Genomic DNA, 16,836 nt, shown 5'->3' on the forward strand with positions numbered 1-16,836 from the left:
CATATTTAGAGCATTGCAGTGAGTGCAATTCCATGCAGATCCAAATACAAATCTGTGTCCAGTGGATTTAAATGTGGTTCATAAGGATGTAGGTGGTTTTCAGCTGCTGTGTGGCAACAAATAGGAAATATGTTAAAAGTACAACCAATGAGCAGCTGACAAACACAATGTGGCCTTAACTATAAGGCTTGTTTGAATTATGGAGACTGTTTTTGGCGGTCTTGGCAGAGGTATGTGCTCTACTGAGTGTAATCCTAGTTGTGTTCTGTGTCTAATTGTTTTTATAACGCGCTTATTTTATGCTACTATATTTTCATACTTTATCTAAGTACCCAATTTATCAGTAAAGGATTATCTACCGATCTATCTAATAACAGATTACCACTTCATATACAACAACTTCACTATCACAAATATAAATGTTTAACAAACCGTGAGTTAGGGCATCTCAAAATAAAAGCAGGGTCCAGAGTGGATGGTTCATTTTATTTCTGACATTCAGTTTCTGTAAAATAACCAAGGCAATGCCAGGTATAAAATCCAAAACCAACCATGGAGCAGTTTGACAGAATACGACTGGCATTCAGAGTCAGGTTTTACAGAGCAGGTCCTGAATGTGTGTGTGGAGAAAAAAAACGAATCAGGAGAGAAAAAAAAAAAGGAGGTGAAAAGGAGTTTCAGTCTGAGCGGCCCAGAACGTGACCCGGCTTATTTTGACATAAATCTCAACACACCCGTCAGAGGCAACGATACTGGACAGCAGTGCTTACTCTTATTTCTCACAAAATAAATGTGGTCAGAGTGCAGATGGCAGCTCTCCATTCCTTTAACATATTCACTTACATGTTGAACATAATAGAGGAATGATTTATGCACTTTTGGACTGACGGGGACTAACGTTTTACAATCTTTAACACTTTGCTCAGGCTCAGGGTGGAGATGGAGGAACGTATAGATGATGTCGCTCATGTGCAGAACAGCAGCGACGGCTTGATGCATTTGTTTGGCACTTTGGCTCGCAGGCAAATAGCCTAAACAGTTGCTGATGCATTTTAAATGAAGTCAATCCCACAGCTGAAATATATCAAGAGATGCACCGGAATGTAAATAATGCATTTAAAGACTCAACTGAGCTTTCTCTATGGGTTGCACGATCAAATTTTAAATACTGAAGTTTACATTTACCTTCCAACATTTATAGAACTGTCCTTGACAGTATTTAAAAGAATATATGTCACAGCTCAGAGCCTGAACTTTCTAAAACATGGAGTATGAACTCAAATGAGTCAGGAATCGAGAGCTGACAGTCGCTTATCACCTTCTGCTGCGATGCAAATTCCCATACAGTTGCCAATGGCAGTTTTAACCTCATGGAGCATTTGACTTTGAATCTTGCCTGTGATGTTTCTGAACGGCACGATTCAAAAATGCTCCACAATGAAAATGAAATGTGTAATCATGTCAAGTGCTTCGTTTGAAATCAAAGCCTGAGGAATGGATCTAATAATAAAATAATAAAAGAAGTTCAACAAAAACACAGAGTCCTTATGTTTGCCTTTCATTTGAACATGTGCAAAATACATCAAACTCTACATTTCATTTCTTTAGAAAAAAGAAGAAAAGAAATAAACACAAACAGTTAAACAGCGTTGGCCAGGTTTGATCCTACATTGATAATGTATTCATTCTCAGCCCTGCAGCCAATGCTTCGCTAAATGTCAAGAATAAAGTCATTCATAATAATAAGACCTTTAGTACTAGTGGTAGTAAGGTAATACTGTTGAGGGTTGTTAACTACTGCCTCTCCTGACCATCTGCACCATGCTGATCCCACTCCTAACATTAGAGGGCACCAGAGTGATCACACCAGCTTGAGGACGCGTCATATAGACAGGAGAAGCAGCAACACTGGCTGGTCTCAGATCAGAAACCCTTGGTTTCCCCAAAATGCTTCTCGGCCACAAGTTTGTTCTTTGTTCACAGGTTAAGTACAGAAACAAAGAAACCCTGAGCCACTGTGAAGCTTCCGAGAACTCAAGCCCTACCTAGTTTTCATGTCAACACTCCTCTGGTTTAATATAGATGCCATACAGAGCAACATTTATATACATTAGACACAAACAGATTGGGCTGCTTCCTTGGACACAAACATGTCAGAGGGTATTTGGTTGCTGACAGCCACAGAACAGCTTTGGAGCATTGCTAGTATAAATGACATTAGTGCAAATGCGACTCAAAAAAGACAAAAAAAAGAGAGAGAGAAATGGCAGAGAAACATTGGTAGCAAGGTTAGAGCACACGGAGGACAAACAAATAAATGCTATGGTAACCGTGGCAGCGTGCAAGCTCTACATACAAGCGTGCATTAGGACCCGGCATTCTCAACTTTAAGTCTCCCATTTAAATACTCTGACTTTTCAACACACACACACTTCTCTGCATCCTGCCCCCTTTGCTAAGATAAGTATGTGTGTGCATAACAACGTGTGAAATAATAATAAAAAAAAAAGCTATGTTTCATAGCTCAATTTGCTGGTAGTAACGTTTCATGGAGTGAAGTGACCAAGCAGCAAGAGGATAATAATGATGGTCTTAGAAAACACGGGGTGTTTGGATGCGATTGGGTCCTGACATAAAGAGTTTCAACAATCGCCGGGCTGATAAACTTGGGATGGACTGGTACAAATGGGGGATGAGCGGGGATGAGTACCATAGTGAAGTAAAGCCAATAACAACAAAGTTTGGGCTCCTTGCCGGATCTGCGGAACAATGCTGACGCTTCAAATCCAAACTCTGGCCTCGGCTACTTTTTTTCCACCTCCTCTCATCTATCCCTCCCTTGTTTTCAGTCCATCTGCACAGTATGTTGTCGATATTAAGCAGTGAAATAAAAGTTACCATAAAAATATCTCTTTGACAACAATACAAGAGTTTGGCGATGAGAAAGAATGTTTTTGCTGGGACCAGCCAAACAAGTTTGAATCGAATATTGAAGCAGTATGATGATAAAGAAAGCTTGACGCATGAAATGAGTTATGAGTTACTCTACGTTGATTTGCTCACACTGCAACCCTCGACTAGACCACACCATGTATCCTCTGCTCAGCACCAGGCTTCAGGTCATGTGATAGCCTCAGGAAGTAACATTCAGTCTGTTAACACATCATATTCATACACACAGCTGCTGCCGTCCGACAGTGAAAACTCAAAAATCTGTTGACTTTATGAAATGTTAAGACTTTTTCCACCGTAAGTTATCAATCATCTATAAAGGTTCTCCCAACTTCTGACCCATTTCCTTGTGAGATCATGGCACATACAGGGCGACCGCAAAACATAAATGAGATGCACAGCGATGAGAGAAGCTGCACGAACAAAGGCAGGATGGGAGCAACCATCACATGAAATGTCTGGGATTGAAATGAGAAAAACAAAAGCAATGTCGATGTGTGTCTCTAATGGGTGTAAAGAAAAAAAAAAAGACCTGATACTTTGGTTTCAATCAGGTTTTCACATTTTGTGGATATGATGGAGAGCTCCCATTGGATTTTGAGATGAATTAACATTTTTCTGAATTGAGTTTGAATCACTCCCATGGACATGAAGGGGTTTGGAGCTGAATTTCTGGCCTGATTAAAGAGCCAAATGCTCAACAAGTGGAATATAGGCAGACTGAGGGCTGCTTATGTGCATGCATGTATGTTGTATGTGTTACAATGGGGTTCAGAGGCTGCGAGGAGGGGGAGACTGTTCCTCAGATGGGGAGGTGGGCTGGTCGAGCTGTGACGATGGGCTGTCGAGTGGGGAGGCTGGGGCGGGCTTAGGTTCAGCAGGGGGCATCTCTGCCTGGGCCTGTAACTGTGAAGACGAGTGGTGAGACGTACAAGGGATGGAGGGCGATGGAGAAGAGGGGGGTATGTCCGACTTGTCAGAGGAAGAAGAGCAAGAGGGAGGATCTGTGGGCAACTGATTCTGCAGACAATCAGTTGTATGTGTGGATGAAGAAGAAGAAGAAGACAAGGAGGAGGTGGATGTCAGAGTCTTGACAAGGTTGTGGGGAGCAGAGGGCGCACTGGAGGAAGTGGAAGAAGTTTCTCCAACTGACGTGCCAGGTCCTTTTTCTCCCTCCTGCTCTCCTGCTCCCTCCTCCCCCTTCCCATCATCTGGAGGAGCACCAGGTTTCTGCTCATTCTTGGCTGTGGCTTCGTCCTGCCCTGCAGGTATCTGATTGGCTGCAGGGTTTTCTTGGTTGGGGACACTAGTGGCAGGTGATTGGCTTTTGAGCTGCGAGTGGCAAAGAGGACACGTCTCCTGTACGTAGAGCCATTTCTTCAAACAGCCAGCGTGGAAGAAATGACTGCACGGAGTGATCACCGCTGTGTTCATGTCCTGGAAGTATTCAAAACAAAAGCAGTTGCAGTTCAATTCAACATTTCAAATCAATTTTAGCCAATGAGAACAGGTATCAAATAAAACTTTACTTTAGCTTAGATTTAGAGTGAATGATTCGTGATTCCTCAACTCATACCTGGTAGCAGATGGCACAGATGTCGTTGTACTGTTCCAGCTGTGTATTGCTTGCTGTGGGGAGGCTTTTGATCTTGTTTACAGCATCTCTCCTGAGCAGGAAGCTCTGCCAGCCCAGCTGGGCTCTGAGCCAGACGTTATAGTACGAGTGGACCAGGATGATGGTGCTTCCCATCACACTCCACTCCCCAAACACTGTCTCTGACACGCCGTAGCACACCACACACACCGCAACCTGGCAGAGGAAGAGATACGCGACATTGAGGCTGAGATACCGCTGTCAAATTGTATGTCACTGCCTTGGGCACATGCTGCCTTCTCGCTTGAGATAATGTATCCTGTGTTTATGTGTGTGTGGAACACTTACCATGAATTCCAGCAATCGATAGGTCCCATTGACACAGTAAATAACTTCATCCATGTTCTCAACAGGAGCCTTACGAAACTCCTCCACCATGAAGAGAATGTAGATAAGCAGAGTGCCAAGAACCTGGGGGTGACGGTGGGTACAAAATTATTATGATTACATTCATAGTGATTTAATGTATATAATTATCGGTATTTGCTTGTATGTTACCTGCAGGGAGGTGAGGATGGAAGAAGAGATGATGATGAGGAGCCAGAAGTCCATGTGGAAGAACTGACAGATCATGTAGGCCATGTAGGCTGGAAAGATCAGCAGGAACAGACACAGAGACACAGCTCGGAAGTGCTTCCACAAACTCCTAAAGGACGGATGGTGAAAAGAGCAAAGGAGAAGATGATCAGCTCTATCTCTACATCTTTTTCTTACACACAAATTCAGTCCAGATACTGGTTATTTTACAAAGCATTGATTGGCTTTTCAGGTAGATGTAAATCTATATGTTCAGTAGTTTTGGCAAAATGGCACACTGACAGATCATGTCTTAAAGTTTTTTCCATATACAGCTAGTTGTGCCTGTGGTATTAAGTGACAGGGGAATGACCGAGTAAATCTGAAGAGACATGTTTAATGCTATACTTCATTTTTTTATAAGCACACATTTATTCTTGATAGAAATAGAACACTTTCAGATTCTGAAATATAAAGGTGATACATGAATTAGTCAACTAAAATAAAGCTAAACTTATCCAAAATAAAACATTAAAACAAGAAATGTTGTTAATGCATCTTACTTGTCTCTGGATGCTCCCAGAGCCAGGACTATGGGGTCTGCTATCTCCAGCATGGACTGCAGGATTGAAGCAACAACGATGAAGAGGATGATGGAGAGGAGGAAGGCTCGGTGGATGACCTGTAGCTCGATGAGGCCGGTCTGGACAGCGAGGATCAGCAGGGTGATGCCTTCTGTCATTCCTCTGCAGGGACAAACAAAAAACATGACCTCGTAAATGATTACGATTAGGAAAAACATACTAACAGACACAATTGCAGGTACAGACATATGTAGGGACTGACCTGTGCATGGTGTTGTCATTCATAAAGGCTCTGTAGCCTTGCAGGTAGAACTTGCAGAGTGTGAGAACCCCCAGAGCGATGAAGGAGACAGTAAAAACGAGACCCAGCAGGGAGTACGGTGTACTACAACATTCTGCAATACTGAGGACAGGGAGGGAGGAGAGAGCATGTAAGAGGGGGAGACGGGTGGAGCAGAAAATGGAGGAATCATTTCCTCTGGGATTTTCACTGGTTGTTTAGATTATTATGTTGGGCAGACAGGGTGTTTACCACACTGCAAAATGTAATTAGCAGCGGGATACACAATAATTTGTTCAATGTAAATTCAGAAAATAATAATTCTATGATAATCTTGTACAGCTCCTATAGGCTGAGAAAGGCTAAATGCAGAAGCCAACATTATTTGTTAAACATTGCCACACCATCACTACATCTGTAGGAATACAATGACTCAAGCCGTGGGATCACACTCAAAGAGTCTGTGATGTACAATCAGTAAGAGTATGAGCTCTGGTTTTACCTGGTAAGAAAGAGGAAAAGGAGCCTCTCCCTTGAGGTAGGCTGGTCTCTGGTGCTAAAGTAGGAGTAGATCTGCAGCGCGAAGAGCAGCAGCCAGAAACACATGAAGAGAACAGGAAGTACCAGCTGGTTCCATAGAGACATACCTAATGCTAGCAGCCCATACACCTCCACCACCTGGGGGACAGAGCGAGCGTCAGCGATAGAGAAGAGACGGAGGTAATTGGGACAAAGACAGAAAACCATGAATATTGTATATGAGGTCTCACAGGACTACTATAGCTGAAATCCTGTAATAAAAACTGAAAGAGCTAGCAACATTTGACCACATTAATAGTTTATTACCTGAGCCAGCTCCCTGTAGGCCGTCTTAGCCAGGTTGTATGGTACCAGTAAGTTAGAAGCCAGGAAGTAAATGACCTCCAGGCCAGTGAATATCATGGAGAACTTATTGATGAAGACAATAGTCTCCAGTGGGACCAGACACAGTCTGGCCACCAAAGGAAGAAGGTGAGCAGAGAAAAGCCAAATCCTCTTGGTCTGCATCACATAGGAACACAGCGTACACACCACCAGCTGACCTGAAAGAAGATGCACATACACACATCAGGTGACTCTGCAGGTTTCAACAAGTTCAATTTGAGACCTTTTAGGACCACAATTAATAAAATTCTAAACCTAAATCACCTCCAACTGATACGAAGGATTATCGGAGTCCCAGAATTACTTATACTACCACATAATCGAAGAAAAGGAACTGATCAGGGTGTTTGTATCAGTCATCAGTTCCTCATTGGTCTTGCTTGTAGTTTTATTAGTGTGATAATGTTGGTATTGTTGAGAAAGAACTGCAACACACTGAGTCAACTATACGTGCTGCCAAAATATAACTCTTGAACGAAGTAGCGTTAAATTAAAGTTAACATAGTTAAGACGTATCTAAACGTATGAAGTATGTGCATAAGTTATTATTTTAACATTCAAGACTTTTAAAAACATTAATACAACTTTAGACTTTTTAAGACCCTGTAGAAACGTAGACAAATGGACAAAAACAAATTTAGCGACGTGATTTTTGAACTGCTTTGAATGATGTATTGTTTTAAATCTTTGTGCAATAAAGAGCCCACATAAATTAACTTCCCGTTAGAACATTCATGGCGATCCCAGAGTGGGGACAATATGAGGCCACTTTAGTATTTAGCAGATTTAATCTCCCTCCTCTGTCTACAGCAGTATATCTTTATCACTGGATGTTGTTTTCACTTTCTCAGGCTTTCACTGAGCAGTGATATCAGCACTCAGCACGGTCTATATATAGCACAGGAGACTCTGTTACTACACTCTAGCAAAATGAAAGCAGGTCCTACAGACACATAAGAATATTTTCCATTTTAACATGAGCCAGTTTTCACCGTATTCCTAGTACTGTAGTAGTGGGAATGTAGTCCTGAAAGTGGCAAGGGATGTGACCTTTTAGGGACATTTAAATAAAGCCAAGAAATTTTGAATAATACTTGATTGAATCTCTACGGAAGCTAAAATGTTTCCACAACCACGTCACCAGAAAGACGCTGCAGCTGCAAGAAGAGAGTTTAGTAATTTCCTTAGGGATTCTCGCTGTCACAGAAAATAGAATTGACATTTCGTCCTCCCACAGTACTGCAAGGGAAGGAAGATCTATTAAATTAAGTTTCCGTACTTTTCTAGACTTTCCAAATGCATGGGGGAAAAATGAACGAGAGAGAAAGATCAAATTCCAACTGAAACGGAAGAGGAGTAAAGCCTGGTTTATAAATTGGTGCAGGATCGTTGCAGAGCCTATGTCGCAGCCTACACAAGTGGCGTTTCGAGCATTTATACTTGTGTGTTGGTTTGTCTCTACTTCAAACAACGGTGACTGAAATTATAACTGTTGAATATCAGTTACTTTTACTGAAATCCCTGCAACACATAAACGACAGAAGACGTCAGAGGAGATGATGCACATGTCCAATTTACTGACTGAACCATGACAGTGAGTATTGTGTCCAGCGACTGAGAGAAATGGATGAGACATACTGCCAAGCTGACAAACGGCAGTAAGTGCATCACTGCGACAAGTATTTACATCTGTGGAAGTGCTAGTCAGACTACAGCGTAACCCATGAGCTCAAAAAGAACTACTGAAGTGCATTTTCCTTACTATGTTTGTGCACAATGCATTCATTCCTCGTCATGTACATTTAATACACAAGTGTGCTTGTTTTACCTATGAGTGCAGTGGTGAATCTGTTCATTGAGAGAGGTTCCAGGTAGACAGGTCCTTCGAAGCCAGACTCTAATTCACTGCGGACATAATCCCTGAAACAGAGAAGTAAAAAAATGCTCAATTTACACAAAACATCTGTGATAAACTGACCTACAGTGTGGCTGAACAAAAGGAAAAACACATATTAGAGCTACAGCCTCCTTCAAAACTATTGGAACAGCAAGGTCAATTCCTATGTTTTTGTTGTAATAAAAGACAAATGAGATAAGGGTTCAGAGTTTCAGCTTTTATTACCTGGTGCTTACATCCAGATGTTTTAAAACAACTAATGAAAAAGCCCCATTTTTAGGTGACAAAATAAAAAAGGAGCAGATGTTGGAGAGGAAAATGACATGAAATATTTAGTTCTATTACTGTTGTTCGCAACCCACTGACATCACCAGACTGTTGCATTCTTTATTTGTGATGCTTTCCAGCATTTTACCACAGCCTCTTCTAGGTCTAAGGTCAGAGACGGCCAGTCTAAAACCCTGCACCACGATAATGAAATTCTTTGTTGTGTTAGTTGTGTTTTGGGCATTGTGTTGCTGCGTGATGAAGTTCTTCCTGATTAGTTTTGATAATTTCTGTCTAAACTGAAGACAATTTCTTCTGTAGTCTTCTGAATCAATTTAGCTGCTACCATCACATCAGCAATAAAGATTAGTGGTCCCATTAAAGAAGCAGCCACAACACCACTTTCTCCATGTTTCAGATGAGCTTCTAAGTTTCGGATCATTTCTTTCTCCACACATTTTCTTTGCTATTCTATTCTGTTATTCAGATTCTTGCTTCTGCGTGCTCTGCATCTTGTGCTATGCTCTATATATTTCTTCTCTTTAAAACTTCTTCAGTGGATTGTGATGCCTTCATCCGACCCGTGCCCTAAGGTTGCTTGTGATTTTTCTTCACAGCTCAGTTGCAATGGTCAATGTATGAGCAACGGCTCTGATCAATTCTCCCTCTTTTATCCATTTCAAAATGGTTTGCTTTACTCCAAAAGAGAGCTCTCTGTTCTTTTATTAATGTTGGTTTATCCTTATACATTCAGAGCTATCAAATGTTTTAACAAACCATCTTAAAGGGCAGTTAGGCAACAAGAAATGCAGTCAGTCACATCTGCTCGCTTGAAAAAGGGGCAAGTTAAAAACTGAAGGTTGTAGCAGTAAATACCGGGAAATAAAAGCTCAAATTCTGCAGGTTTGTCTCGTTTTGGGAGAGTGACAGCTGACTAAGGCTAGGGAGCCCCTGCAAATCTATAGTAGGATAAACCATTATAGTTTACAGTAAGACAAATGCATTTTGCTCTGTATTATCAGACACAATTATCATCTGAGATACAATAATCGATATTTACAATAAAGATATTGGCCCATCATGCATCCTTAGTGTTTGTGTATATACCTTGAGACTTGGTGACCGGCAAACAGCATCAGGGCCGTAAGGACGTACAGGTACAGTTTCACCAGGTGCTGACGAGGCAGAGTGAGGAGCACCAAGCTCAGGATGTAACCTGCGAGGCAATCACACAGTCACACATGGTCACATACAACAGATATTTATAAATAGTAAAGCATTTCAAATGGTTCCTGTTTGTGTACGTGAGACAGATGTTTTTTATGTAAGTGCAGGGAGATGTTTTTGACAGTCAATAAGTCACAGCTGCCAAAAGGCTTATCGTACAACAGTAAAATAAAACCATGTCCAAAAAGTTATTATATTTTCGCATAGCAACAGTCACATTGGTTTCACTGCCTCTCTCTCCCCCTTCTCTCTCTGTCCACACAGAGCACAGATCAGCACATACCAAGCCTATTGGCTCATAAACCAACTGCAGCCCAGTCTGACAGCACACACACACAAACACAAAGGCATAGAAACAAACACTAAACTCAACAGTATGCTGTGGGTTTTCTTGTAGCTGCAGCCGAAACCACAGCCCTAAAAGCAGACTTCATTTCAACTTCAATGCGACTTTTGTTTCTGCCTTGAACCGCTTCTGTGTCAATGGAAATGTATGTGACTGGATCACTGAGCTGCACAGACTTTGAAACATCAAGTTTCCATTATTGGCTACGGGAATCAGATTGTAGTCTGTCCTAAAACGAGGGTTCTGTCTTTTAGTTGATGAGTAACAGCCTTAAAATGGTTTGTCATCCCTTGAATCACAAGGTTTACAACAGCTGAGGGAGACTAACAATACACTCGTAAACCTTTTATGTTAACATTTAAGTGGAAATGATTTAAGGGAGTGTTTAATCCACATTTCCTCATACTTGGGGGATGTGGTAGAGTTCATTACTTTAACCTTCGCTACCTTCCAAACTAAGGTTTTCACCATCAACTATCAGCAGGATATGTCAATGGATTTTTCTAGAGTTAGTGGATGATTTGAGTTTTGGCAAAAGGCAAACTTATGGCAGCGGTCAAAAAATTGGATTTCCAGCATTTAGCTTATCTGCAGCTATTAGACTTAAAATAATGTTACTTAAAATCCAAGTATACAATCCTCCACGAACACAGACACTGTTAAAGTTCAGTGAGAACTGATCATGACAGCAGTTCCCCTGATTTGGGCAATTGCTCTGGCTGAGATCAGTATGTGGGAAGGCAGTGAGGTATCATTTCCTTGTCACTGCACTAGCAATTCTCACTACTAGGTATCCAGGGGAACAGCATGAACACCCACTCACATCGTTTTTTTACTTGTGAAGTTTTATTAAACAGACAAATGAAAAGAAACTGAAGTGCAAAAGAAACTGAACGACTCCAAAATTTGAGAAACATTTAGGGGCCAAGGACATGAGCCACCCAGCTGGAGGAGAGGGCTGCATCATTCTATTTAAATATTATTTTATCAGTGGATAAATCAATAGATCAGTTGTCACACTCCACCTATTCTCATTCCACTCTCACAACTATGCATAGTCTGGTGGCAGACAGCAGACCACCATGTGTGAACATTTTGAAACTGAACCAGTCAGCTACAGAGGGCTTATGATGCTGAATGGGGGAAAAAAAGAAATCATGCAAATCTAATCAAGAGGGATAAAACTTTGACTCTGTTGGCCCTCGACCTGCCGATAAAGCCAGCACAGCAGGAACCACTTCAGCTGATAACCCATGCCAAACCAAACACCTACAGCAGGTCGTGATAACTCTGACATACAGGCCACAGCTCTTTCAGCACTTGTTTTGTTATCCAATGTCTAAAATGCAATGAACTGCAGACAGTGTAAAGCATTTGTATAGTGTGTGTGCGTGTGTGTGTGCGTGTGTGCGAGAGACAGTAACACTGACCTAAGTAGTGCAGGTAGAGTGCTAGGTATTTGTACTGGAACAGGGGATTGTTGGAGAGGCTGGAGCGCTGGATCTTCTGGAAAAAGGAGCTGACATCCCAGCGGTAGAGGACGTCCAGCAGCATGATGCTGGGAACACGCAGGCCCACATTGAGCACCGCCTCGACACGGTCCTTGACTGCCATGACCTCAGTTTACCCTCTGATCGGCAGGCAGAAGTGGCCTCGAAGGCAGGATGTTAAGAGTGGACGCGCCGTGCACTGTAGAGATAAGACACAGAAAACAAGATTGAATATGATGCAAAGAGGATGTAGACTCGCAAAGAGGAAGTGCAGAAAGAAGCAGGTGAGATAAACAGATACAAAAAATGTATTTCTCATGATGCAAGATTACAATCAAAATGTGCTTTTACATGCAGTGAAAAGTGAATCTCTGCATGAAAAGTGCAAATAGCAATTGCCAGTTAAGATCACTTAAAACCAGCAAAAAATGTGACCGGTTAAATTCCCATCCTTATAACAGTTAGCATAATGTTTAATTGTCCATATTTCAAGCTAAAGCTAAATAAACATGTACTTGCAGAATCGATGAAAAATATCACAATAACATTTAGTATTTGCATAATATGGCAAAATATAGTTTTGGCTGGTTTGGAAGCTAAAACCTATTATTCCACCATGTACAAAACAGAAAACACTCACATACTAGATGTTAATGGTGTCAGTTACACCCTCAGGGGAAACATGTACTAAGCTACACACTACTGGGGAAAACTTGGGTGTTTTCCTGCATTGTTTAGGGCACGTTGTTGAAATGACTACCTGCAACAAATTCCTACAGTGGCGCTTCACTGCTGCTTCCCCAGTGGTTTTATGTGTTTGTGCAAGGAGGAGCAGTCAGGTGGTTGAGTTATCAGAACTAAAAACTACTGTCAGATGCAACTGTTGTTGTTTGCTGACTTCCCTCACCTATGTGTGTTAACGTATGTCTCTGCTGCTTAGACAGGAATGCAGGAAACACAATCCTGGGGGAAACCAGCTAGTCTGGAAAAGGATGTTACTGCTGAGACTCCACAGGGATACCGCAAGGTTTTTCCACTTCCCAAAGTGTGATTATATGGTAAAGTTCCTTATACATTAGCTAGTTTGGACGGTGGCTACATGATGAACTGCTTCACCTAAGTAGAATTTGCATAGTCAAATCTATCAGTCAATAATCAATTTAGACTTACAGATGACTCTGGGCGGTTTTGTTTGCATATCAGCTGCACAGAACTTAAAATGAGCACAAGGAAACTGTGCAACACTCTCAGATGTTTTACATGCAGATGTGACTCAACACCAGGCTTGATGAATGAGGCATACCAGCCAAATCTGCTTATTCACCTACACACCTCCTCAGTTTTCTCACAGACTGTTCTATTAACATGTAAATTACATTTCTTCGTGGCAAATGCATTTAGAAATTTAACAAAACTGTCTATTAGTAGGAGCATAACAGAATCACAACATTGGAAATTGAATATCACAGTATCAAGATACAAACATAAAAGTCAACGTACTTAAATGGAGAAACCCTGTATTTATGAAAACAACCAGATGAGAATATCCATGAATCAAATATCTTTAACAGGTTTTTACTGAGGCATTTCACCACATTGATGCAAAAAAATCGTAAATATTAAACTCGCTCGTCTTAAGACTGAAGGAACTCAAACAAACCAATAACTAATAATCACACTCTCCTGCAGCAGTATTGGAGCTTGAGTAAATTCACAGTAGCACAAAGTGAAATTTCAGGAAGCAACATGTTGCCTTTTTCCCCTCAAGGCAAACGGTGATGACTCTGACAAACAACTCAGCTCTTGCAGTCTTTTCCACAAACAAGTAACAAACAAAATAAATAACCAAGTTGGATCATGCTACCTCCAGCTTCTGATGTGCACTTACAAGACACTTACGGAGGCTTCTTCAAAGTTGACATGAACAGTTTCCAATTGTTTTAGGATTGGTTTTAAAATGTTGCTGGGGACTTTCAATGCACTGCAAGGCTTGGCACAAAGCTTCTTGGCTGAGCTTCTAAATCAGTACTTACCAACCCAAAGCCTGAGATCTCCTGATAAGAACCCGTTAGATATTCCTCGTTCAAGACTGAAAAACCAAAGATGGCCGGGCTTTTCGTCGTCACCCCAACAATCTGGAGGAACCCTCAGTTTACAAATCATCTCTCAAAACGTACTTATACTTGTTATTAGCAATACCTTGTGTTTCTTTGTCCTTTACCGTTGAGTTTAAATGATGTTGCATAATTTCATTTGTTGCCCTTGATTTTAGATTTGGTAGAATACAATTTGCTGTCTTAAATGCTATTGTAGTATTTTGCTTGTTGCCTTTGACATTTTGTATTGTTGCTTTTAAATTGTCCTCTTTGCAACGACTGAAAGCTACTGTACATGCATTATTATGAATATGAATATGATTTCCCTGCGGCCTGGGACAGGATCCTGACAACTTACATAACTGAATTCCCCACGACCATCACAGTGAGATCTCCTCGCAGAATCCGAGTTTATATAACGCAGCAGTCTCCCACAGTTTTATTCTAAGTATCTTAATCCACTAACAGCTACAGGGTGCTGTGTAGTGGCACTAAGTCTGCATGGGGTTATTTATACCATGACTCGCTTCACTGAAACACGGGCACCACCACCAGCGTCCGCGGATGAGCGAGTGCGGCATCGATCGTGGTTCGCCATGAACTCTAGTAACCCCTTCGTCTCGACGTTAGCTTAGCTTCGCCGCATAAACACCGCAGCACTTTGCTAATCGGGCTGGTGCGAACGCAGCAGTATAATAATAATAACACTAATATTAAGGATTGTCTTGAGGAGGGAGATGGAGCTGTAAAGGCGAAGATGTGGCGTGGAGATGGCGAGCTAGCGGACAGCAGCCGTCAATTTCAAAGCTAACGTAGCCAGCTAGCATTAGTTAGCTGTTGACAACAACCGAGCAACACTTTCAACACACCGGGAAACGTGAACATACCTGAGGAGGGCGCCCGGTTATAACGAGGCTGGGACTCTCCGGTTCCACGCACATGACACGAGCATGATGCTAAAGGCAGCTAGCGTCAAAGCAGCTAGTGAAGATTAACGCAACCCCCCCCCCACTCCTATCCCAGCCACTAAGTCCAACTGTAGCCGGGCTAACAAGCGGCCGGCCGAGGCCAACAAGTGAAATACAGGGGGACTTACATCGGAGGGACGATGTTCGGTGTGTGTGCGACGGTCTCGGGATGCTTTTCGGGTCGGATATCGACCATTTTAACTCGGCACCGCCCGAGTTAACGGTCCTGTCGGTGGAAGCGTCTCACACTCGAAGGGATGCGGCCCATCCGCTCCTCTCACCTAGCAGCCATTATCCAGAGTACCGAGCGGGATGTACTGAGCATGCGCTACAGACTGCCCGCTGTTCATCTATTTATCTATTAGTCTATTTATCTATTTATTCATTTATTTATTTATTTATTCATTTTATCTATATATTTATTTATCATTTAATGTATCTATTTATCTATTTATTTTTGTATTCATTGGCCCTGCACTTTTTATACCAACGCAAGCGTAACTTAGATAAAAGTAACAACACCACAAACATGCTTCATTACATCCAAAAGTCCTGCTTTCAAAATCCTACTCGAGTAAAACACCCTGACGACTCGAGTTATAAACTACAGTTTATTATTGTTTCATTTCATAGTCAATATTCAGCACATAATATAGCTACTAAGTCACTATAATATATTGCTTTTCCATTATTTATACTTTATATTCTCTATATTTATTCATCGTCATTATTATTATTATTATTATTATTATTAGTAGTAGTAGTAGTAGTAGTAGTATTGCTGTTATTATTATTGTTATTTAGATTGTTATTGCATTGTTTGTTACCTTCCCCATTTTCCTTTATCTTATTTATTTACACTCGCCATATTAAGGAAACAGAGACCCACAATCTTTTATACAAATCAAGACAAAACTGGTGGTGTTAATTGGTCAACAAACAAGGTTCTGAGACAAGTTGTCTTTGTAAGTTTATTTGTTAAAGCTTTCTGCAGAAAGGATCACACAGGCAAGTTGGAGGTTGCAAGTGAGATGAAAAGTGATGAGCACAGTGTCTGTGCTCATATTTAAGTGTCTCTGTGTGTGGGTTACCTCCTGACCCCAAAACATGCATGGGGCGTGAATGTATTGTTCTGTTTATGGAACATATAGTCTGTAAAGGTGTGACTTATATGTTGCATCCTAAATGTGTTGGAGAGGAAATAGCATCATATATGGTTAGGGTGGTGTCTCAGTCAGCTGAGTTCTTCGAACAAAGGACAAACACAGTCCAACCACAGAGTACAGCAAAGGTCACTATAGAATTCAAGTGACCTCAGGATTAACTTCTGCAAGACATGAATAGACAATGGCTCACATGCTAGACAGTGGGTGCACAATAACGTTTATGTTGAGCTGTACCCTAGATGGAAATGTCTGTTGTAAGCATAAACTAAAAAGTTTATTTTGTAAATTTCCATTACAAAACAAAACATACACACACACACAACACACATGAACTCGACACATCCTACAAACAAGCTCAATGTCAGTGTCTTCATATCTGATAAACTTGAATATGTTGAATATTGATAAAATGCACATTCATCATATGCAGTGATAATATGTTTAATCCCTCTCCTTCGAGCACCCCCTT

The 16,836-nt window shown here is 41.4% G+C and overlaps 1 protein-coding gene across 1 annotated transcript; it reads right to left on the bottom strand.

The window, feature by feature from the left end:
* Positions 1–1,542: 1,542 nt before the first annotated feature.
* LOC118121883 (RING finger protein 145) lies at positions 1,543–15,513 on the bottom strand. The gene is made up of 12 exons (XM_035178108.2): positions 15,330–15,513; positions 12,078–12,336; positions 10,182–10,290; positions 8,739–8,830; positions 6,833–7,068; positions 6,489–6,664; positions 5,969–6,109; positions 5,686–5,868; positions 5,105–5,252; positions 4,895–5,017; positions 4,529–4,762; positions 1,543–4,389 (listed from the first exon to the last, which is right to left on the bottom strand). Exons 2-12 carry the CDS (start codon positions 12,259–12,261, stop codon positions 3,724–3,726), a joined length of 2,292 nt encoding a protein of 763 aa, XP_035033999.1. The 5' UTR covers positions 12,262–12,336; positions 15,330–15,513; the 3' UTR covers positions 1,543–3,723.
* Between the last annotated feature and the right edge of the window lie 1,323 nt (positions 15,514–16,836).

This window comes from Hippoglossus stenolepis, chromosome 15 (assembly GCF_022539355.2).
Source record: "Hippoglossus stenolepis isolate QCI-W04-F060 chromosome 15, HSTE1.2, whole genome shotgun sequence".
Taxonomy (NCBI): Eukaryota; Metazoa; Chordata; class Actinopteri; order Pleuronectiformes; family Pleuronectidae; genus Hippoglossus; species Hippoglossus stenolepis.